Source organism: Anser brachyrhynchus (genome assembly GCF_964034855.1).
Source record: "Anser brachyrhynchus genome assembly, chromosome: 20".
Lineage (NCBI taxonomy): Eukaryota > Metazoa > Chordata > Aves > Anseriformes > Anatidae > Anser > Anser brachyrhynchus.
In genome coordinates, this window is record NC_137713.1 from 8,816,843 (window position 1) to 8,840,026 (window position 23,184).

The window sequence follows — 23,184 nt, forward strand, 5'->3', positions numbered from 1 at the left end:
CACAATCAAAATAGCCTGATGTGTTAATTTCTCCTGGATTTGCGTAAATACTAACTCTGGACCCAAACTACAACCTTGGGCACAAACTCCTCCATATCTAGAAAAGTCCCCTCTACTCCTTTTTACTACAGTCCTCAGCTCTACCAGGTATTCTGGAGAATTTTGCAGCTGCTGTATGGCTGTGCTCTACCCAGTGGCTGCAGCAGCAGAACAAGGTCATAAGCATAATCACAACTTCACGTGGTATCCCTGCCACTTCGGTATCCTTCTTGGAGGTCTGATCTCCAACTGTGAGGACATGCCACATTGAACAAGGTGAATTCCTGAAATACTAATGAGAAAAAGCATCAGAGAAAAGCTGATGCAGCTTTTTTTCTTTATGCAGTGACTAACCAGGCATTTTTTCAGATTTTTCACTTTTAAGATTCATTTAAGGAGCAAAACACTGCCTTTTCTCTCAACATTTTTTCCTCCTTTCTTTTAAGACAGTATGTGTGTTTGTCACAGAGAAAGGCTAGGAGTTGAAATGTGAAGAAACATTTGCTGGCAGAAATAAAAGCAGTAGGGAGGCTGCTATAAGTGGATACGTCCTATAAGTAGATACATACTATAAGTAGATAAGTACTCACATCCAAGTTAGAATGAAAACCCATGGCTAGAAAGAGCAAGTTGGCACAGGCGGAGCCCATAGAATCCTGTACAGAAAACTCCTTTATGTGGTGACAACAAAAATACTGAAAGAGGCCAGAAACTATAGTCATTCAGTAGAAATAGCAAACTGTGCCTTTCTTCAAATTTTGACAGTGTCCAGTGCCCCGTGAATGCTGTCACTGTGTAATTAATAGAGTACACATCCACATAGTATAGGTTTGGAGTGTAAATGGAAGCAGACAGAGGCAGAAAGCAGCTATAGTTCTGGTGGACACTGAAGGCACACGAATTGTAAAGGTTTCTGGCAGTGTGTTGATAAAATTTGAATGTGTAAAGAAGAACAATCAAAAGGCCGTAATTTGAGTGAAAATGTAAATTATTTATAATATATTGTGGAAACAAGCATACAGAAAAGGACATTTTCATTCGTATCTGTCCTACTGTCAAATTATGCAATAAAGAAATACCCATGTGACAAGAAAGAACATCGGGAGAGATTATTCATCAAGTAAATGAAGAGTGAATCTCTCATCCTCTAAGATCTAAGTTCTAAGCAATAGGCTCTCACAGGAGAGAATCAGTCCAAAATTTAAGGCTAGTTTTAGAGTATATAGGAGGTGGTAGTTACAGAATACAACAATGCATCATTTCCATGCATAGCAAAAAAAAAAAAAAAGAGAGAGAAATACATGTATATACATGTAATACATGTAATACATGTATTACATGATATGTAAAGGTTTGGTTACTGTTCATGAAGTCTTATAGTAGCTTTAAAACAAATCAAAATAACAAACCCAAATAAATACTGTATCAGAGAGTAATTCCATAAATACACCTGATTTCATGGATGAAAATAGCTGGCGATAAATATAACTAAAGGAAATCGTCAGAAGTAACATGACTGCGATGATATTGAGTTCACATTTATTCTGTTAAATAATGGAATTTGACAATTTACATCAATGCACCACTTCTCTGTAGAAAAATGACAGTCCTCCAGCACTTTGTCTCTGATACTTGCACGTTTCTGCTCTATAACACTGTTTAACACTTCCTAAAATAAAAGTTGTATAAAAAGTCATTAACAAACTTGTTCATTAATCTAAAATTGTTTAAAGTTGTTACATATTTAGGCAGATCTCTAGATTAGCTCTGTTTATAGAAACTTCAATAAAGCATGTATATATCTTAATTTGTATTTTGTAAGTATGAACACCTGCTTAGAAATTACTTCCCTTTATGCACGCCTTTTAATTAGTTCTGCACCTGCAAGTATACAAATTTTGGTACTTTCACCTGCAAAACCATTTTTTTGTTGATGTAGCTTCTGGCAACCATTTGGCTTTTGGCAAGCACTTTGGGGTTGTTGGTTTATGCTCCGTAATAAATCAGCAAAAAATAAGTGAGCTGCTTGCACAGTGTAGAGTCACAGCACAGAGAAATTCAGTGAGCATACAAACCTTATGGAGTTTCTTTACTAAGATGCATTTCCATCCATACAAATAGCTAAATATTTGTCTCTCTCCCTCTATATCAATACAAACTCTGCTTTAATAAGTGATTATTTTTTTCTCTAGATAGCGTTTTCATGGGCATAGTGCCTGATTACCCGTGTTGTGGCTGAGCATCCCGAGCTGTCTGATAGTCCAGAACATCACTGGGAAGAGTACATAGCCCCATTTGCACCATTCTCTTGTTCTGAGCAGCTTCACATGAAGCCTCTTGATTATCTGGAGTGATCAGGCCGCATGCTGAGAGTTTGTTTCTGGCTACTCGGATATCCACATCTATTAGTCATAATACTACTATTAGCTCTGAGAGCTGACCATTTTGGCCAGAAATCTGTCCTGAATGAAACCTTGTTTTTGGCACTAACCTTCCCACACTTCTTAGCAGAAACCTCTGAGAGCTCAGGACCCCCCTCCCTCGCAGGCAGACACCAGCTTCTTAAAGCAAGAAAGAACTTGAAGGTGGAAAGTTGCAGACTATTCTCCCCGTCTTGTGAAATCCTGCCATTTCCCACGTGAACGTCATGAGTAAAGCATATTTCTGTGTAAAAGGGATGCTATTTAACAGATGAGCAAAGTACTCTGCTAAGTAGTTTGGCTCCACTAGGTTGGGAGACCAGGCATACCTAATAATCAAGCAGACCAGGCTGTGGTAATGTGGGTTTGCTGGGAGACATCAGATCTGCAGATGGTAACAAGTATGGGTATGAAAAAGCAAAGAATAACAAGGTAAACAGGGAATATGCTTTTGAATCCTTCAGTTCTTTGTTAAATATTTCTGTTTAAATGTCAATATAGCTAACGTGATACAACCTTCTCATTGTACCACCTGCAAGTTAATCAGCATAGGTATGTCTACTACTGTTTTTTTTTTTTTTTCCTTTTCCTCTTTTGATTTATCTCCGAAAGAGGAAGCAAATAGTCCACTATGGAATTCCAGTTAGCCTGCAGTGCTTGCTAAAGTCCTGTGTTTCAGACTTGACAGATCTGTATTTATTGCCAAAGCTCGTCTTTCAAGGAGTGCTGAAAGAGAAGCAGCAAATTATATGAAGTATGGACAAATGGTTAGCTGAGTTAATTTTAAAAAACATAAACACAAACCAAGCCCACACCCCTACACACCATGATTCACTCCAAGCAAAGAAGTGCGCTGGCAGAAGTTGTATTATAAAACATACAGCTTCTGCTCCTTTGTTTCTACTGCATAAGATAAATCCCCAGTTTGAAAACCAGAAGCAAACAAAAGCCTGAAGCCATCTGTTTTGTATGTAAGAAGGGTAAGGAGTGTTTGTTATCCGGGAATCACTGTGAATTGCTGGAATGTTTATAACCCATTGTTTCATCCTATTGTTTTAGAGGGAAAATCTCTTTTAGAAAGAAGGCAAAATAGATTCTCCAAGCACCTTATATGTACACTCAGTCCTTTCCCTCACATGCAATTCTCGACTCTTCGTGTGGCTGTTGCAGAAATCTGTGCTGGGGCTGACGTGGGATGCTCCTGGACAATGGCTCTTGGTTGCCTCTGGTGTATTTTGCCAGCCCTTAATGTGGCACTGGAGCCCGACAGATGAGCATCAGCTATTGACATTTGGATTTCTGCATGCTTGCCCTTTTTCTTGACTGCTCTGAAAAAGTACTGTCCCATAGGCAGAGATTTGAGTGGGTCATACAGTACGGTAGCATTGCTGTTTTGACCATCAGCAGTGTCAACGGTGAAATTGCCAAGTGCTGCTATTGCAGCCATGTGCATAGTGCTGGTATTGTAGCCTGCCGCTCTGCCTGGTAGCTGTAGCCCAGTCCTGCTTTGCCTCTACTCTGTTAAGATGAGACGTGATGATCTGCACATCGCTTCCTTCCCCCCAGCTATCAGAGCTCCCTCCTCAGCACGGCAGAGCCGCTGTGCTGTGGGACAGCGTGAGGGAGGATGCTGTGCTGAAGCTGGGTGGAGGAGAGGGAAAGGATAAGGGCTCTCATCACCGCCCTGCATGGAGGCTCCACTGCAGAACCAAGTTCTTAGGGGGCTGAGTCTGCGTCACTTTCCCTAATACCTGAGAGCGCTTGTATTATCTTGCATGATCTCATCTGGATTATGCGAGGGGGATTGGAGGAAAACAGTAATTCATTTTTTATTCTTTCAATAATGAAGCATTGCCTGGGCTGGTATTCAGGTGTGCTGGGCATCTGTCAAGTCTGCTAGTGTCTTCAGCACAGCTGATACCAAATACTGAATGGGAAAGTGTCTCCATGTAAAAGCAACATCTTCTCGTGCACAGACAAGTGTAATGATTTGAACTCCTGAATCGTGGGTCTTCATTGTTCACTCAGATTTTGCTGACCTAGGACAGACGAGATGGGAGAAGATTTACATAGATGCAGTAGTTGCAGCTTGCTGAGATAAAGTGAGTGTAGAATTACCAAATTACCATTGCGTGTTTGTCCCTGACTGCTTTATACTTGTACCCTGTCCCTTTCTACCTGTCCCTCTTGCAAAGGAAATCATAAGTGAAAACCAGGTTAGGGGCTTCTCAGAGCATCAGCCCCAAAAACACAATCAATAAAAGAAGGAGGCTTTTCCTGGGTGTCACCAGAAATGTAAGTGGTGTATTTTCAGCTTGGAGTGTTTTTTCCCTTTCCAGTATTTGCATCTATGTATCTGTAAAGCACTTGGGAAGAGTTATTGAAAACCCAGCTGGTGATGGCTGCCAGGAGAGAGCCAGTGTAGCTCCAAAGCTTATTCAGAAAGTTTATTCGTAGGATGGAAAAAAGGAATTGAAAGAAACTATCACAAGGAGTATCTCTACCATATGTAACATTTCTAGTCTGCAGTGGGTCTCGAACAGGGCTGGCTGTGCTCTCACCTCCAGTACCTGACAGCAAGCAAGGTTACAGCCCCAAGTCGCAGCTCCCCAGAGGTTGGGGCAGTCAGACACCACCCTTTGCTACATATTTTGGGGTTATTAAGTCTGAAATAGTGCAAAATCTGAATCAAATGCTGTGGGTGCTGAAATAAGAAGGGATGCTTCTGTCATTCAGTGTTGTAACTCACCTGAACTGATGCATCCTGTTGCCAGTTCATTAAAGCGAAGGCAGCAATTTGCACGGAAATGTCAGAACTGCTCCTCAGAGCTCAGGCATTTTCTGGAGCAGGTGGACAGAGGTTTATGCTGGGAGAGAATCCAGAAATAGGCTTGAGGCTAAATCCTAATTTGCCTTAGGTCTCTGTGAGGGCTCCCTGTAATTGCCTTTTTCAGAGAGCCATTGGTTATCTGGGTTATTGGAAGATGTTTAAATCATTATCATTGGGTCTGTGACTGTGGTTCTGATTCAGCTCGTCCTTTGGAAGTCTGTGGGAGCCTTTTCTGTGTCCTTGTGGGAATTGAGTCAGACCCTACATCTTTTTAATCAATATGCTTACATTTGGTGCTGTTCCATTGGATCAGGAAGATTCCTAGACACCAGCTGGGGACTGTGGTACAGGCATGAAAGATCTTCACAGGCTGAAGACCTTCACAGCTTTGTCCCATTGTTATGACAAAACCTGAATTTACAGTCTCTAGGTTGGAGAGGAGGAAGAGTGAGCTGCTGTGCCTGTTAATAGATGGTTTGGAGGCAATGCCTGCTTGTAACTTCCATCCTGCCTGTCCTGCTTTTATTGTGCCTGAGCAGGAAATCTCACCTGAGCCAGTTATTTGCTGAGGAAGCAGAGGGAAGAGGGCGTATTTATTTCATTGCCAGGCTGTGTGTGTCTTGGAAGCATTCCTTCTTGTGTTGTCTGTTAAAATGCATATTCATCTTGTCATACTGCAGCAGAGGCCTCACACCAGAGCATGCTGATGGACCACAAAAAGGTTGTCTTATCACTTCAACACTGTCTTATTGGAAGTCTCTAAAATGCTTTAGCATAGTGCTTTATAAATAATTAATACAGCATCTTAAGGTCAGCCACATTCAGAACATCCCCAGATTGGAAGAAAAGGAAAACGTTCCTTAAATAGACTGAGATTGAACCAGTTGGGAAAAAAAAATAGTGCTGCATGTGGGCTTCCAAACAGACCTTGAAATACAGAGTAAGGAATTACAAAATGTTGTACCAGTTTGACACGGTCCTTGCAGTGGTGGCTGTGACCCGAGGAACACAAACCACTCCCGATGCAGTGTTCCCCCATCGCATGCTGTGCTCCAGTACTGGGGAAGTCTGCTTGGGTCAAACGAGTTCAGGAGGCAAAGCAGTCTGGATGGCACCGGGTGATCCTGTCCCTTTGGAAGTAAGCTTCCCAGATAACTGTGTAGTGAGGGTATTGGATTATGTCCCCTCCTGCTTCACTAGGGTGCTCAAATATAGGTCTGGAGAGACGTTACTGTTTGTTTGAGGATGTAAGCTGACGTGCACTTAGCATGGATGGAAGCGAGGCAGTTTATGGCTACTGTTCTTGAAGCTTATGACTTAGAAAGAAGCATGATGCTTCAGGAGAGTTTGATTAACGATGCCTGACAGACAAAGAAAATAAACAATTAATTCATCCCAGTTTAAGGCTCATTAGGGGGCCTGGAAACAAAGCTAGTCTATTAGTAGGGCCTTGGTGGGGCTTAAAAGTTGGGCATATTGTCCTGAAAAACAGGATGCAGGAGAGAGAGAAAGTGTTATTCAGCTGCTTCGGCTTGTGTTCAGATGCAAAAGGATGGATTTGGCCTTTTCTTTTTTCGGTTGAGCTCTTAGTTGCCTACTAACAGAAGAGCATCGGTCACACTGTCAGAAGTGTAAGTGATTCTTCAGTAGCCCACACACTCCGTGGCCTCCTGGGTCGTGCATAAAGGCTGAGAAAAAGACTATTGTGTTGCGAGTAATGTGCAAATGGTGTGAAGATGGGAAGTGTCTTATGGTACCGGGTGCTAAATCAGTCTTTTGAAGTGCTGGCATTGCTTTTTAAATGCATAAAGTTCACATGGTACACAAAACACTGGATTTGCAATTCGGATAACAACGAATTAGAGTACTAATCTCAGCCCCATGTAATGGGTTTGGAGCTGGAAGTTCCTGGGAATGGTGCTGATCATCGTGTCTGAACATGATGGGCACGGTCTCATGAGAAGATAGTGACATAACAAATGCATTTAACATAGTTAAATGGGATTGTCATTTTGTCAAATCAACTGGCTTTTGAGAATGAAATAAAGCTACAGCATGACAAAACCTTGCCAATTTATAACGCTCCAAGAAGCATGTAACAACTGTTTAAGGAAGATCATGAATAAGAAGCTGGGTAGGAGGAATTGGTAAATGCATCAGCTCCTCTCTGGAAATCTGATGCTAAAAGTGAGACATCACTCAGATGTAAGCCAAGCGTATTGTAAGGTCGGCCTTTCTCACAGTGCTCGGGTGCTCCTGGATCCTGGCTGAGTCAGCAAGCCAGAGAGGTGTGAGAACAGAAAGCAAGAAATAAAATTCACTTTAGAGTCTGGAATGATTCCAGTGGTTTTTCAGCAAAGTTCCCTACAAGATCTGCCGTGCTGGTGTACTTAAGCCTATATTGTGTACAAAGGAAAATATGCTAAGAATCAGTGAAACAATCAGAGTAGGTGAAGATGCTGGGGCTGTAGCTTTCTTTGAGGTAATTTCATTTAAACCTTGAGTTATTCCATTACAGTGTATCCTTTATTGACTATTAGAAATCATTCTACCCTTCAAAATACGTATACTTAGTACAAAACTTTCACACCTGGGTGTCTCAGTCAGTTGGCTGATGCTTTTTTCAAAGGGTGCTGAGAAATCATAGTTTTTGCAATTGTCTCAGGGAGAGGAACATGGGGTTCTGCTCTTCAAGAACCTGTTGGATTTGACTGAATTTCAATTTAAAAATTGATCCAAACCAAAGCAAAGCATGATGGAGCCAAGACAGCCCATCGGGTTAATGTGGTTAGATCTCGTAAGTTTCTATAAGCATCACAGAAGGTGGAGATGTTGTTAGCGTTGTGTTCCACTGCCTGTAATTTTTTATTCTGAAAAAACTGCTATTTGTTTGCAGCCAGGTTGCCTGGATTCAGTCCCTGCTCATGACTCATCCCATGGCTGGAACACGACAGCCTGTTGCTGCCTGTGAATACTCTTCAGTGTTGTGTATTCCAGGTGATATTCCAGCTACTGTTATCTGAAAATCTGTCTGTCAAGAGCCTTGCATGGTTTCCACATTTGCAAAACTCTGCTGTGGTTCTCCCAGTCTTTGTGATTACGTTATGGTTGTCTTGGCACATCCTGGTAAGGGAATGGTGATAATGGCTAATGCTGGAGATATTTGTTGCAAGTGCCACTAAGTGTGTCCCGCATGACAGATTTGGAACAAGAAACAACAGTTTGTTTCCGACCCAGAACTGCTAAGGTTTCTCAGGGGAGCACTTTTGGAAGATACATTCTGGCCAGACTGTGTGTAATGGTGCTGTTACACGGATAAATGGCCACTATTTCAGCCATCTGAAATGTTGCAGGCTCCTTTTTTGTCTGACACCAGATCCACGAGGATGAAAAGAAGTGCTTTAACTCAGTGTCCTAGCAAGCACTGGCAACATGGGGCACTTTATGATCCCTGTGATTTATTTGAAAACATCAACCTTTTTCTTTAAGGTCTATTTTATAAGCAGCTGTGCATGTAGCTCTCCACCGGACGGTGTTCTGGTGAATAAGCAAACTGCTCTGTTACATTCCTTCCAGCTACATTCCAGACCCCCATCTTTAATGCAATATTAATGACCAAGACTAAATTGAGAAGAACATAAATCCCAACGTTTGAGTGTCATGTAATGTTTTTACCAAGTCAGGTCAATCAAATGAAAAGCCCTTCAATTAGTAAGCTGAAATCCAGCTTTGTCTTAACTGAGGCTTTTGTCCTGACCCGGTGGTGATGCTTCATCACCCAGTATCTTGCAATTACATTACTTAATTAGACAGAGAATGGGAATTAGGCTTACTCTTTTTTCTTTTTCCTACCCCACAGTAACTGAAAAGTAATAGAAAAGTCTCTCAGGAGTGCAGGTTTTGAAGGTTTGAAGAGAGGGCAGTGGTGGGAGGCTGGATTTCAGAGGAGCTAAGAAAATCTTGGCCCTGATTTTTGTATGTGTGGAGCACACAGCAGCTCCCTGCTGGCTCTGGGAAGCACCATGGGAGTCTTGCTACTTTCAGGGTATTTTTGTTTTTGTTTTTTTTTTCTTTCTTTTCTCCAGTGTGCTTAATTAGGTGCTTCACTTTAGAGCCTATCTGTAGGTATCCAAGGTATCCAGTTGTTAAACACTTTAGTTGCTGATTGAAGTGCATGAGAAGTGAAAAAGTAGCATCTTATAGTCTTTATTGGTTAATCTTACATACTAAATGATAATATAAATCTCATAATATAAGATCACTTTAATCAGCCAGCATCTCGAGTAGATTTCCAAATAAAACTCTCCACATTCAATTAAGTGTGCCTGAACAGGCCACCTGGGAGAACTAAAGCCATTAACAAATACTAGAGACAATCAAAGGAAAGGTGAGTGGACTTTGCTTCATCTCCCTTGCTAAATTCTATGTATAAATATGTATTTAGTTCTCTTTCTCCTTGCTGTAGTCTCTCTTGTACTCCTTGGGGGGCTCTGAATACCAGATGAATTTTCCCAGAAGGAAATTGTTCAAAGGTGAGGAGCTTAGAGCTAAGAGTTGGTAGGCCACTGAATGCATCCAAAATGAGCTGAAGTTTTGAAGTGTTTGACACGGTGTAGTTGGATGCTATAGAAGAATCAGATTTGTTTTAGAAACTGTAGTGTAAATCCATCCTAATTCAAAGGGTTATAAATTAATGCTTGAGTAAATGACTGAACAAGTGTGCTGAGGTTTCAGTAACTCAGCAGCTTGCATCTTGGTATGGTTTACTGGTCTTGGTACGGTTTACTGGTCTTGGCATGGTTTACTGTTCTCATCTGTAACATGCTTGTAACCTCCAGCCACCATATAATAAGCATGTCTGTATCAAAAGAGCATATTCTCTAATACATTTATTTGCTGTGCCTATCTATGTGGAGAAGCAGGTTGGATACTTGAAGGAAGGCTGAGAGCATTTTCACTTCAGTGTTTAACCTGAAAGTAACCTGCTCTGGAGAATTCAGGGGAAGACCTTTGGGTATGTACGATAAGCGTCCTTCACTGGACATGAATATTTAAACTTGTACACTTCCTGTGCCCAAGAAGAATTCAGGGAAACCAAGTGAAGAAAAGCCTGTTTGCGGTGAAGGCAACAGAGACACAGTAGATAAGATGGTGTCTGCCCTATGGATGTGAGAATTTGAACAGCTTAACATTGCTAAGGTAGCATCCTTCCTCCAGAACTGTGCTCCTACCCCTAGAGAGCCTGTAGCGATGTTTCAGAAAAGCTAACTTGTTGCTCTGTTATTACTGTTCACTGTCCAGTATGCCATGTAATGGGTAACATCCTTCACTTCAAACCAGGTAAACTGCTTGGTCAAGCTCTGATGTGTGCAGGGGTACTTGGGCTTTCAGGCTCAGACATTCCAGCTACTGGAGGGTTCTTCTCACAGTAAGCTTGGCTGAAGGAGGTGCTGTTCAGGGAGGCAGTGGAAAGCCCCAAGAACAATTTTGGCATGAACCTGAGCCAGTGTATAGTCTTGACATCAAGTGTGTTTGGAAAAACCTAGAGGACCTTTATTTCTATAACTAAAATCTGCCTTACAAAGCTTTGAATAGCCTTCATCCTCTGGAAATCAGCTTTGCAAATTCTTGCTGTCTTTTCCATGTCATCAAACAATACTGAGGAATGCATAGCTCCCTGGGGAGGCTCAGACTCAGCCCGCTGTGTTGCTTTACTTTCAGAGCTTTTTATCAAAGGCTCGATCCAACCCAGAGCTGCAGTGAGAAATGCTGAATAGGATGTGAAGCACAGGCAATCGTGCATTAATGAGGACAGGGCTGTATGGCCTCCCGGTTCTACCTTGTTGATGCCTGCAGCTGGAGAGAGTGTAAGACCAAATGTTCTTGTAAGCCTTTTCAAGATGTCATCTGGCCTCAGATATGGAGAAGAAAAGGTTCAGGGAGATCCTATCAATGTGTATCAATACCTTATAGGCGGCAGTAAGGGTGGAGCCAGACCCTTCTCAATGATGCCCAGTGGAAAGAGGAGGCAATAGGCATAAGCTGAAATAAGAAAATTCCATTTAAAGATAAGAAGAAACATTTTTGCTGTGAAGATGGTAAAATACTGTGACAGGTTGTCCAGAGAGGCTGTAGCTTCTCCATCCTTGCAGATATTCAAGACAATACTGAGCTACTTGTTATGGTTGACCCCACTTTGAGCAGGGGACGTGGACTAGGTGATCTGCAGGGGTTTGTTCCTTCCAACCTCAACCATACTTTGATTCTGTGATGTGCAGGCAAAGGAGAAGAACGGTGTGAAAATGATGAGGAAAGACGGACTCGACTTCAAGAGTTCAATTTGAAACGAGGCAACCGTAGAACTTAAATCCAATACGAGGTACAGAAAATGTTGTGTGCAGCAGCGACTTACAAGGCAGCTGTGGTTATGAAGAGATGGGGAGTGAAAAGTGGTTATTTGTAAGTGATGACATGCACTATGAGGGGAAAAAAAAGGGGTCTAAGCCCACTTGCTTCTCTGCAGTGGACCAAATGGCAAAAGAACCAGCAATTGCAGTGAATCTCCCCAAGCTTCCCTGCCAGCACCACTCATGGCTGTTAAAGGAAAAAAGTCATGGCGGAGCTGAGAAGAGTTGTTTATAGCTATCCAGACAGATAACTGTACTATGAACCTCTAAGTGCACGTGTATCTCTCTATTAAAAAATATTAAAATAATAGATAGCTGAGTGCGTGCAGCTCACACCATTACATCAGAGCTGATATTTCATCAGCCTGTTGCCAACCAGGCTCCGCACAAGCATGCACCATGGGTAGGCCACTTCTATGCCACACAGATTAAACATAAGCAGCTCCTTTCAGTTGTGGGAAATCCTGAAAACAATGCTTACCCAACCTATTAAAGCAGAAGGAAAATACCTACCAACAAAACATCTAGTGAACAGTTCTGCTCCCATGGTTTTATATATTTTGTTTTCTCTGATGGCAATCTTCATGACTGATTAGTTAGCAATACTTGTAGATGAAGGCAGATATTTGTCTTCCCTTGTTCTTGCACAAAGATCTCCCTGACAGTAAGAAACCAAATGGCCAAAATTTGGCATGAATATTCAGTTGCTTAAAAGTCTAGGCTGCACTTGACAGAAAGACATGCTCTTCAGGACTGGCACAGAGAGAATCACAAATGCTGAATATGTATCCCCTCTCTAGCTTTTAATAAGTTTGATTCTCTTTTAATTGAAGGATGTTTAGGACCATTCACACATGACAAGGTAAGAGGTAGGATTTTGTGGTCTGTATCTAGATGTGACACACCATTGCTAAGCACTGTGTGGACCCAAGACTTGTATCCAACATGGTAAGCCAATGCCTTTGTTACATGTATTCAAAATGTATAAAGCTTTGGGAGTGCACAGAGCTGGGAGATGTATTTAGGCTTATCTATTCTGCTGTAACCTTTGTCATCCTCCTGAGACACAGAATGGAATTTAAAACATCAACATCATCATTTAATGTCAACTTGTCTTTCGTGACATGTGAATGTTCCTGTTTGACTTGGAAACTTTCAGGTTCTTAAAGGTGACTCCATCACTGCTGGGAAGACTAAAAGAAATGGAGTGTTTGGTGTCTAAACAAATATGTCACCTGCATTTGTAATTTCATTCCATTGCTCAGCTCTTCTAGTGACTCTCAGCTAATGAGCTGGAATTTAAACTGTGAGTTTAGAGGAGCCAATGCTCTTAGTCACAATACCGATACTCAGAAGCATATTCCTGTTTTGGTTTGCATCATGATTAATGGCACAGCTTTGTGTAACTGTGGTGAAGGGTGAGGTGTGTCATCTTTAATCACTTAGATCCCTGCAAAATGCTGATAGGGCTAGGAAAACTTAACGAAATGCAACAAATGGTGTTTGTGTGACCAGGGCAAATGTTTGCATGTAAATGCAGCTGTCTGTCAAAAGGGACCACAGTTGTCCAGCCCTTGAATATTCTTTTGAGCTCCTTGGGCTTTACTTTGGTCAGCTGACTCCTGCAGTATATCAGATATACTATATCATATATATATACATATATATCAGATATAATATATCAATTATCTGTCTTCAGTTGGTCTAACTGATCACTTGGGACTGCTGTGGTACACTGGATATTATCAGTGCAACACCCTGCCAGACACAGAAATGCAAGAGTGTAACTACAGTACAGTTCAGCAGAGTTTCCTCTAGAAACTCACAGAAATTAAATCAATCCTGATGCTTTCTCCTTAGTTTCCACACATCTGTTCTGGACTTTATGTAGGAGTCCTACTGGCATGGTGACATGGATTGTTTTCTCTATGCATGTCTTCTTTCCAAGGGTGCAAACCCTTGCTTGTTGCATAATGTTTATATATAATAATAATAAAAAAGAATGTATTGCAAGCCTAAGTAGTTCAAACATGGAATTTCATGGTCCTGAGCCTTCTTTTAGAGCAGTTAAATGCAGAATCTGTAGGAGGTTAACTCAATGTCCTTGTAACGAGAAGGGAGCAGATGCAGTTGCTGGAGCTGTATGACAGAGCCTTCTTTTAGACCAGCAACATTGGTTCAAAACATAGCTTGCACTGGTGCTGTGCATTCATACTAGTAATTTGCACAAGGTTGGCTGTATCTGTGTGATTTTACCAGTCCATGTGGCCCTAATCTAAATGAAGCATGCATTGAGCTTGTTTTAGAGACCCTTACAAGCTACTTCACATACAAATGCAAATACTTAATAACTAAAGCTTAAGGACCATGTGATTCTTTAGACAGTAAATCTGGTGGTTCAGAGTTGTACACATATTTGGCAGCTTATAGGTTTATCACTTACAGCTAATCTTTTAGAGAACTGTGGCTTAATTCCTTTTGTTAACTAATTAAAAAAGAGAAAGAAGTTAAAGCTGCAATTAGACCTATTAAGGCTTGTATTGCTCACTCAATGGTCTGTGCAACTAGGATAAATGTATAATTAGGAGGTTTGTCCAAACATGATTAAAGCTAGTCATGTGTCCTAGGCCATCAAATATTGATGTGTGCATGAGATTGAGAGTAAAGCCAATATGAAAATGTGAGTATAAACCATGTCATACTTTTCAGAGAAAATATATGATCTCTCTTTTGGTGTATTATAAATATTTCATGCAAATCATGAAAGCTTTTTTCAGATGAAAATCCTGGAAGGATCATGTCTGGCCTATAGCTCCTTGTGGGCTAGTATCATTGGCAGCAGCAGTTAGACCAGGTCCATCTGACCCCATCAGCTATTGCTGTTGTGTGCAGCTTGCTGATAGTTTCAGAAATCTAGCAGTTATCAGGCAGTGCATCTCTACTGGAACCATAAACCATAGAATATCTTGAGATGGAAGGGATCCACAAAGATCATCAAGTCCAACTCCTGGCTCCACACAGGACCACCCAAAAAATCAGACCCGATGACCCCTATGTCTGAGAGCCTTGTCCAAATGCTCCTTGAACTCTGGCAAGCTCGGTGCTTGCACTTCCCTGGGCAGCCTGTCCCAGTGCCCAACCACCTCTGGGTGCAGAACCTTTCCCTCACACCCACCCTGACCCTCCCCTGCCCCAGCTCCATGCCGTTCCCTCGGGTCCTGTCGCTGTCCCCAGAGCGCAGAGCTCAGCGCCTGCCCCTCCGCTCCCCTCATGGAGGAGCTTCAGGCTGCCATGAGGCCTCCCCTCGGCCTGCTCTGCTCTGGGCTGAGCCATCTGAGTGACTTTAGCTGCTCCTCGTGCATCTTGCCCTCTAGACCCTTCACCGTCTTTGTTGTCCTCCTTTGGACATTCTCTAATATCCTTCTTCTGTCCTTTTCATATTGTGCCCAAAGCTGCATGCAGTATTTGAGGTGAGGCCGCACTAGCTCAGTAATCAGCTGATTCCCTGAGCCATAAGGATTTGTATCCCCCTTCAAAAACTTGTATCCGTTTTGGGGGTTGGGTTTCTTTTTTTTTTTGGGTTTGCTAGTCTTCAAATTACAAAGTAGTGAATTCTTCAGCTTAGAGCTAGGGCATGTTTTTCCTTCCATACAGTTAAGAGACTGGAAGAAGGGCAGGTCCACTGACCTTATCTACCTCAGACAAAAGTGCGTGAGGGCTTTCTCTGTGCACTACTTTCTGGTGCTGGCCTCTCTTGAAGGGAGATTCCCAGGAAGACTGTGGCAGTTCGGGATCTCTGTCAGCCACCATTCTTTCCATATTTTGGTGTTTTTGGTTTTTTGTTTGTTTGTTTGTTTTGTATACTGGAATCCTCCCTGTATTGCATCTTAATGGCCCATTTGCGGCACATACAAGTTGGCAAAAGAGACTCCAGCACCTCTGCATCCTAAATTGCCCCCAGAGCTCATAGCAGTTGCATGGTATGGATCAGGTGTCCCGACCACAACCCCTCTCCAGCTGTCCACATCCATGCTCGAGCTGGTGCCTAGGAGCCCTGCTGCAGCATGGCGGTGTCTGTGATCATCTCTGCAGCACTTTCAGCTGAAGCACAGGCAGGGAAGTGTATTACTGCCATACAACCCATTCAAAGAAAACCATTGCATCTTTACAAACCAGGGGTTGTTGTCAGCTCTCAAGGAGATGCAGACATCTCTGCCTTTCATTTTCGCTAACAGTCGTGTCATAAATAAATTGTTTGCTGTAATAACTCTGTTTCAAAACCCTTTAGTTGCTAGTGCTGACCCAGAGAAAAAGACACTGAAGTCTTGAAGCTGCTGGTCTTAACCTGCGGAAATGGAATAAGCTCAGGTGCTGAAAGCTTACCAAGTCTTTTTCAATTTTCCTGCCAGAGTGAGAAGTATTTGCTCAGATGAACAAATTACAGAACAGCTCCAAAGCAATGCAGAAAAGAATAAGTTTCTTAATATATACCGATTTCTGCTTGGGGAACAGTGAAATTCATTTACTGGTTCCCTCTCTTAGCTGCCTGTGCTGCTCTTAAGGGCAGATAATGTAGAGAAGAATTTGGCTGGTGTCAGCCCTTTTTGTCTCACTAAATTGCTGAGAGTCCTGGGGTAGGCAAAGATGATAAAGTACTTGGGGGAAAATGTAGCGTAGAGGAAATGGTAGAAGTGTCCTGCTCTGGCTATGGAGGAGAATGGAGCTTCCTGTGTATGAGTAATATCTGTCATTCCTATTTGTTTATGTCGGTTGTAATATTCACATACAAAGAGACAGAAAAACACGTGCGTATGGGTATATGTGTATATAAATACACACATAAAATAGCAGTTGTCTACATTGCATACATAGTGGTTTTGGGATTCATTTCTAAGTGGTTCGTGGTGTATCCGTGGCCCAAATGAGTAGCAGCATAAGAATTTTGGAGTTGTTTTGTTTGTATTTTTTTTCTATATGAAAAACGAAAAGATTAGGCCTCTCTCTGAGAGGACTGTTTTTTTATCTTGGGGGGCGGTACCCAGCTGTCCCTGTTCAGAGATGACAAAACTATGTTTCTCTAACTGTTATTAGAGATGGAAGATTTAAGGCTCTAGCTTACTGAAACAAATTACTGCTTTTTTTTTTTTTTGTATTGGTACCAAGAGAAAGTGTTCTAGCAAAAATCCAGAGATCTTTCAGAAAGATTAGAACAGGCGTTGGCTTTGCAATCTTACAGAGCTCTAAAACAAGGCACGACATGATAAATTATAATTCCCTGGTATTGTTTTAGATTTTTAATGTTGTGCTGTGTCATTACACCTAAATAGCTGTATTATCCGTAGTCCTGAATATATCATCTCAGAATGGAAATAACATTTATGTCTTTATGTACATTTTGTTTTTATAAGATTGCTTACTTTACCATCTGAAGTCAGAATGTCATGATGTAAATTTGGATACCTTTTCTTCAGAGAATATAGTTAAAACAGTAAGTAGATATTTGGAGTGTGTAAGCAAGGGATAAGACAGGAGGAATCAAGGAGGAAATAGGGGAGAAGAACAAGTATGTTACTTATTGCAGATGATTTCATTGTATGAGGACTCTGACTGAATAGTATTGGTGAAACCAAGTCACTCTTTACCACAACTAGAATTTTTCCCACAATTTTCCTGCTTTAAGCAGTATTTGACAGGAAGCTTATAACAACATTATTTGGAGGAAATCTCTGTCCAGTGCAATCAGGGAGTGATTCCTGGCTGGTAAGCACAAACCTGAGGCATTTTTATGTAGGTATTTCAAATTTGAGGAACATTCAGTGCATTTGCAAATTTGTCGTTCTACAGTTGTAACAATCACATACTCATTCCAAGTCTGACAGATGACTGTTTTGCCTGTCACACTCTCTGTGATCCAAGACTGAACCTCTTAGGAAACCAAAATCAGCCTCCAGTTCCCCCTACTTTCTAATTCTGCATGACTAAGTCATTCGGTGTGTTATAAATACTGTTGCTCATTCCAAATACATTGGGTACCTGTGCACCAATCATTGTCAGCATACTTCTGTAGTAATGTGGAGTGGTTTAGCATTGGGCAACTGGCATAAATTAAAAACTTGAGTCACAGTATTGCCCTTTCTGCATACACCCACACGTCTCTGTTACATGTGTGCCGCTTATGGGAGTTAGATGAATGACAGCAGCACCGCAAACGCCCTACCAGCAAACAAGGAACTTGTACACACTCAGAAAATAGGTATCGATGCAAGATTTACGTCAAAATAAGAGGAAGTGAAGAGTGCACAAAAGTATTTGTTTTATGTGGCTACAGGAATTTTCAAGAAATATTTTTCAGCTAGAGGATTGCGGTACAGAAGACAATGAAAATATGCCGGTGGTAAATTTTTGTCTGCTTTATGACTGAGGCGTGTGTCTTGATGTTTGCATGGCATTTTCCATCTTTGTGAATGAAAGACCTGTATTCTGGTTTAGGTTTTGCTGTAGGGCACGAAATCAGTCGTTTTCCTGCAACTCCACTGTAATTGCTCGTTATTCTTAAAGTACTTTCATGTTTAAGGACATATCACATTCCCTGCTGTTCTTCACAAATGATCTATAGAATAATAACAGTAAACTTAGGATTTGTAGAGGCTACATTTGTAGAAAAAGGTTCCCCTGCACATACAATTTTCTGCAATTGAGTGGTGTTTAATTGCTGCACCTGCAATTACTTCTGGGTGTAGCTCAGGTTGCTTAGATGTCTAAGAACTTGATTGTGCTGATGTATCAAGCATTTTGGCATCCAAGTACTGTGCATTATGCCTTCACACAACAGCACCCAGAAAATTGCAAGTGTACCAAAAAAGGTTGGCTTGAAAATCAGGTCCTTGCACTTTACAAAAATGTTGGCTGAAACAGGGTAACAGGCCATGAAAAAAAATCTATTAGATGAATAATTCCTTTTCATCCACTTCATGCTGTGTCGTGCTGAATGTGAAGTCCTCCTTGTTCTGTTCGGTTACCATTTACTTGGAAGGGCACATCATTCTTTGGGCAGCTTAATGCTTTTGTAACCTGCTCAGTTGCCTTGTGTGGCTCTGAATCTTTCATCTGGTGGTAATACTTGCTGAGCACGCGGATGTTCATGCGTTCAGGTGGCTCACGGTAAATCTCAAGTCTTATCTCTTCATAACTCTGTGCATCTCAGCTCAGATTGCAACCTGAGGTTTCTCAGAAGTGTTCAGCATTGGCTTAGTCTGTCTTCCTGCTGCAAGGGGGAGATTTATGCTTTTTTCAAGGAAAGCGGAGAGGTCGGTGCTTAGCACCTTTGGAAATCCTCCCTTATGCAGTATCTTCTAATCATGGAGAAAATCAAGAGTTTGGGAGATTGCGGGTTCAACTCCTGCACAGCTTTGAAGAGCCTCCAGAGTCTCACCAGTCTTAACTCGTCCCTTGGCATGCCGGGGAGGCTGTGGTTGCGCTCGGCAGGTATTACTTTCCCTGGATCCCAGAAGCAGGATTTGTTATACTCAGCCACCTCCCAAAATCTTCCTCTGTCAGTGCACTGTTGCTGGCAATTAGGTTTAACATGCTGAGAATAAATTGAGGGTCTTGCAGTCTTAGAAAATCATTTGAGTGTGATATGGTAACCGTGTATTATTGCTACTTTTCTTTCATGCCTATAAATCTTCACAAAAAAATATATGGACCCTTTTATCCCCAACAAGAGATAAGTAAAAAGAATCTGAGGTTTTAAAAAATAAATGCATACAATGTTATCACTTTCCATTCACATGTGTTTATATTTCCCTAGTTGGGAAGCTTTCACTGTTGTCCATCCTGAATTCAAAAATATAAAGGGAGGCTTGCTAAGGTGTTTTATTTCTTTTCTCAGTATTTCTGGCTTCTTGTGCTCTCACGAGGTTTGGTTGGCATCGGTGAAGCAAGTTACTCCACTATTGCTCCAACCATCATCGGAGACCTTTTCACCAAAAACACAAGGACCCTTATGCTGTCTGTTTTCTACTTTGCAATTCCTCTTGGCAGGTAAGTAACATAATGCTTTTTTCATCTGCTTTTGGCTTTTCTTTTAAAGTTAGCTCACACAAATCTTAAGTTGCTAAAGATGACAGTTGTTCTGTCTTTGGTTGGAATGATTTGGACAGGAAAATATTGTCAGAAGTGACTAATTAGTTGCAGGAATTGAATTATTTTTTCTAGCCCTGTTACTCGTTCACGTGTGACTTTTGGGAACTAGCGGGAAGGATTTATTTATATTTTACAGAAATTGGGTGGGAATGGAAACAAAATATTTTAGCTGACTTTCTTGGAGCATTATTAAACTAAGCTATCAATTTGAATACCATTATATGTGTTCTGAATTGGTGCTTCAATTCATTTGAGGTCCATCCACTGTGGATTGAAAGGTCAGCTATGAACTTGAGATCAGTGTCCAATATTCCATTGGATTTCAGCATTTTTAGACCAACAGTGCTGGGAAGAGTTACATATTAGCTGCTATCCTCTTCATCCCCCATGTTTCTTCCTGCAGGAGAAGAGACTAGCACACACAATTGGTTGTGACTGTTTTTATCTTTGCTTAAGAACAGCTGTGATTGTGGTACTCTGTTAAAACTCAGACTGATTCTCATCCTTTCATCACTTGCAGTGGCTTGGGATACATTACTGGATCAAGTGTGAAGCAAGTTGCTGGAGACTGGCACTGGGCATTGCGGGTAAGCAAGTCTCTTGGTATGACATTCACATGCAGGTTTCCTTTTTTGAGCTAGCAATATGGACCATCCAGAAGAAAAAAGTGCTTCTTGGGATTTTTCTTTTCCAAAACCTTCAGCTCTTCAATGATAAAAATAGCTTGAAATTCAAAATGTTCCTAAAAATGCAAAAACTTTTTTTTTGATTTTCAAAGTATATCTTTTTTTTAATTTGTTTTTCCTCAGTAAAATTGCACATTGTAAACACTCTGAATTCACCTTCAATAAGCACTAGCCTGGCTTTGGGCCAGTTCATAGGAAACTTTACTGAGTCTTACATATCAGTTTTAATAACATCTTAATAACAGCTGTATCAGTTGATCAGTGTTAGAAGAGTTCTACCACACAAATTCCCAACCTGTTATTATATACACTGTTATACAGAGACAGTAAAGGATTGGAGATTACACCTGTGGATATTAAGTGTATAGCAGATGCATTCTCTAAGCAGATTGGAAAGGTATGTGGTTTTGGCTCATTGTACTTGTTTTTCTCCCAGCTTGGAAACAAGAATTTTCCGATCACTTTATTATCAGTCAGCCATGGTTTCTTGATGAGTTTGGGAAGATGAAGCATTGGCCTTAAATCAACTCCACAGTCTTTCAGGCCCTTGCTGTCAAGAAACTCTGAGAATGGCTTCCTGCTTTGAGGAAAAAACACTTTGTTCCAGTTTCCGCTTGTTTTTCTGCCCTGAGACAGTCGGTTTCCTTCTACTTTAACCTCTTGGGACCTTGATAAATGTGTTGAAAAGATAATACATTCCAATCACATACACACAAACAGATCCTGCACACAAAGATGTCTTGAAAGAGCTGGCAGGAAGCAGCCCAGCAGAACTGTTTTCTGACCTTTGGCAGTCTGGGTGGCATGTGCCCCAGTGAGTTGCATTCTCTGGCTTTGGCACTTCATGAAGACAATGAAGCTCATGAAGCCCAGGCCAACCCCATTTGTAACAGCAGGTGATGAAAATACATGGGTTCTATCTCAAGCGAATGTTCCTTTCTGTGGCATGGACAATTGCTTGTCCAGCAAAGGTAAGCAAAGCCAGGGATGCCACTGTGAACAGTTCATCTGCACCTAGGAGAGTTTCCAGCTGTCAACCTGAAATGAAAATAATTAGGTTTAATAGCATAAAGCTTCAGACCAAGAGAGTGCCTGCCTCATTCAATAGCAGAAATGCTTTAAGGGTAAAATTAACTTTTGAGCAAAGGTCAGCACAAGGAAAGAGGAACTCCAAGGCCCCTTCTTCTAGTCATATTGTCTGATTTTTGGGTGGTGCAGACCCAGGAGTTGGACTCGATGATCTTTGTGGGTCCCTTCCAACTCAGGATATTCTACGGTTGTATGGTTCTATGATTTAATGAAGTCTCCATAGTTATCCTGAGAAATCCAGACTGTCTGCAAGGCTGTACCCTTATGGGATCATGATTTCCACCGTAAATGATACGTTGATGCATGATTCCCTGACTGTGTGAAATCATGGGAATCTGTAAGACAAGTTCCACACTTCCATGAGGGTTGCTTAGGACAGGATTGCTTAGTTTTGTTAGCCAAACAGCACATGTCGAAAGCTTCCAGACATCAGTGTAAAGGAGCCTCTGTTCTTTTGGCAATCATTGTACTTCTGCAAGATGTACTAGATTTGCCAACATGATGCTTCCCTATGTGATGCCCTGTGGCCTCCAGCTCTGGGGGAGGCCAGGAATACTCAGTGGGCTGGAGAAGGCAGAAGGGCACTTTGGCTAGTGGCAACTTTGGATCTAGCAGGAATGCCAGTGTTTTACTGGAACATTGCTGAGTATCAACGAATATTGTCCTGTCAGGGGAGTAAGCCTCCAGATAAAAATCAGAGACTTGAAATTGTATGGCCCTAGAAAATACCGGCATTTCCTTTTCTTGTTTGTTTTCGTTCAACAGTGCTATGTCTTGTGTTCAACTGTGATAAGAATACTGTATCGAGCTTCATGAGGGACATTCCTACATTCCTGACTTTCCAGTTCTAAAATATTTTTTTGTCTTCCATTACTTCCCTAGAAGAGTTCTGGATTTGTCTTCTTTGCATGTGTAATACTACTCTATGTGTAAAGACCATTTTAAGGTATTATTGGAAGCACATATTTTTGGATCAGGAATTTTATTTTGAAAATGGCATGTGTAGAAGAGATGATAATTCACTGAAAATCTGTGTTTCTATTTTCCTAACAGAACAATTTTCCATGCTAACAATAATGGAATTTCAGTGTCAAAACAAGAATCACATTCATAGCTCGTAAAACACTATGGAATGTTTGCATTTTTGTCTAGTGATTGACAGAAAGGATTGGAAACTCGGAAACTAAGTCTTGAATGTGTCATTTTTCTGTCTTCCAGCTTGAATTTTCATTGTTTCTTAGTCTGCTGCACACTGAGGTAATCGCTGAAAGCTGCCTGAAAATGAGAAACCATTGCAGATTAGATAGAAGAACACAGAAAGGGTTGCATGTCAAGTAAGGATTTTCAAAACCAACATGCTCCCCAGATCCAGAAATCTTTCACCTGGGTTCATTGCCCTTAAAAGGCTTTTAAACTCTCCCAGAAATTAGTTGGTCTCTTAGCACAGCTGGGTGCAGGTTTCCAAAGAGTTAAACATCACCCAGAATCTTGGTAGTGTAATTACACAAATAAATGGACTGCCTTAATCAGAGTATTCTCAAAGCTTCATGCTTGCAAAGTGAGATAAG

At 41.4% G+C, this 23,184-nt stretch overlaps 1 protein-coding gene across 2 annotated transcripts in view; it reads left to right on the plus strand.

Moving 5' to 3' along the window:
- LOC308180757 (sphingosine-1-phosphate transporter SPNS2-like) overlaps positions 1–23,184 on the plus strand; it is a 136,122-nt gene that overhangs the window by 63,609 nt on the left and 49,329 nt on the right. For both annotated transcript variants that reach the window (XR_013941176.1, XM_080562899.1), the window contains exons 4-5: positions 19,588–19,739; positions 20,362–20,428. Coding sequence is in view for 1 of the 2 variants with exons in the window: in XM_080562899.1 (XP_080419025.1) it covers positions 19,588–19,739; positions 20,362–20,428 (219 nt within the window). In the remaining variant the exon portion in view is untranslated. The remainder of the gene's footprint in view (positions 1–19,587; positions 19,740–20,361; positions 20,429–23,184) is intronic.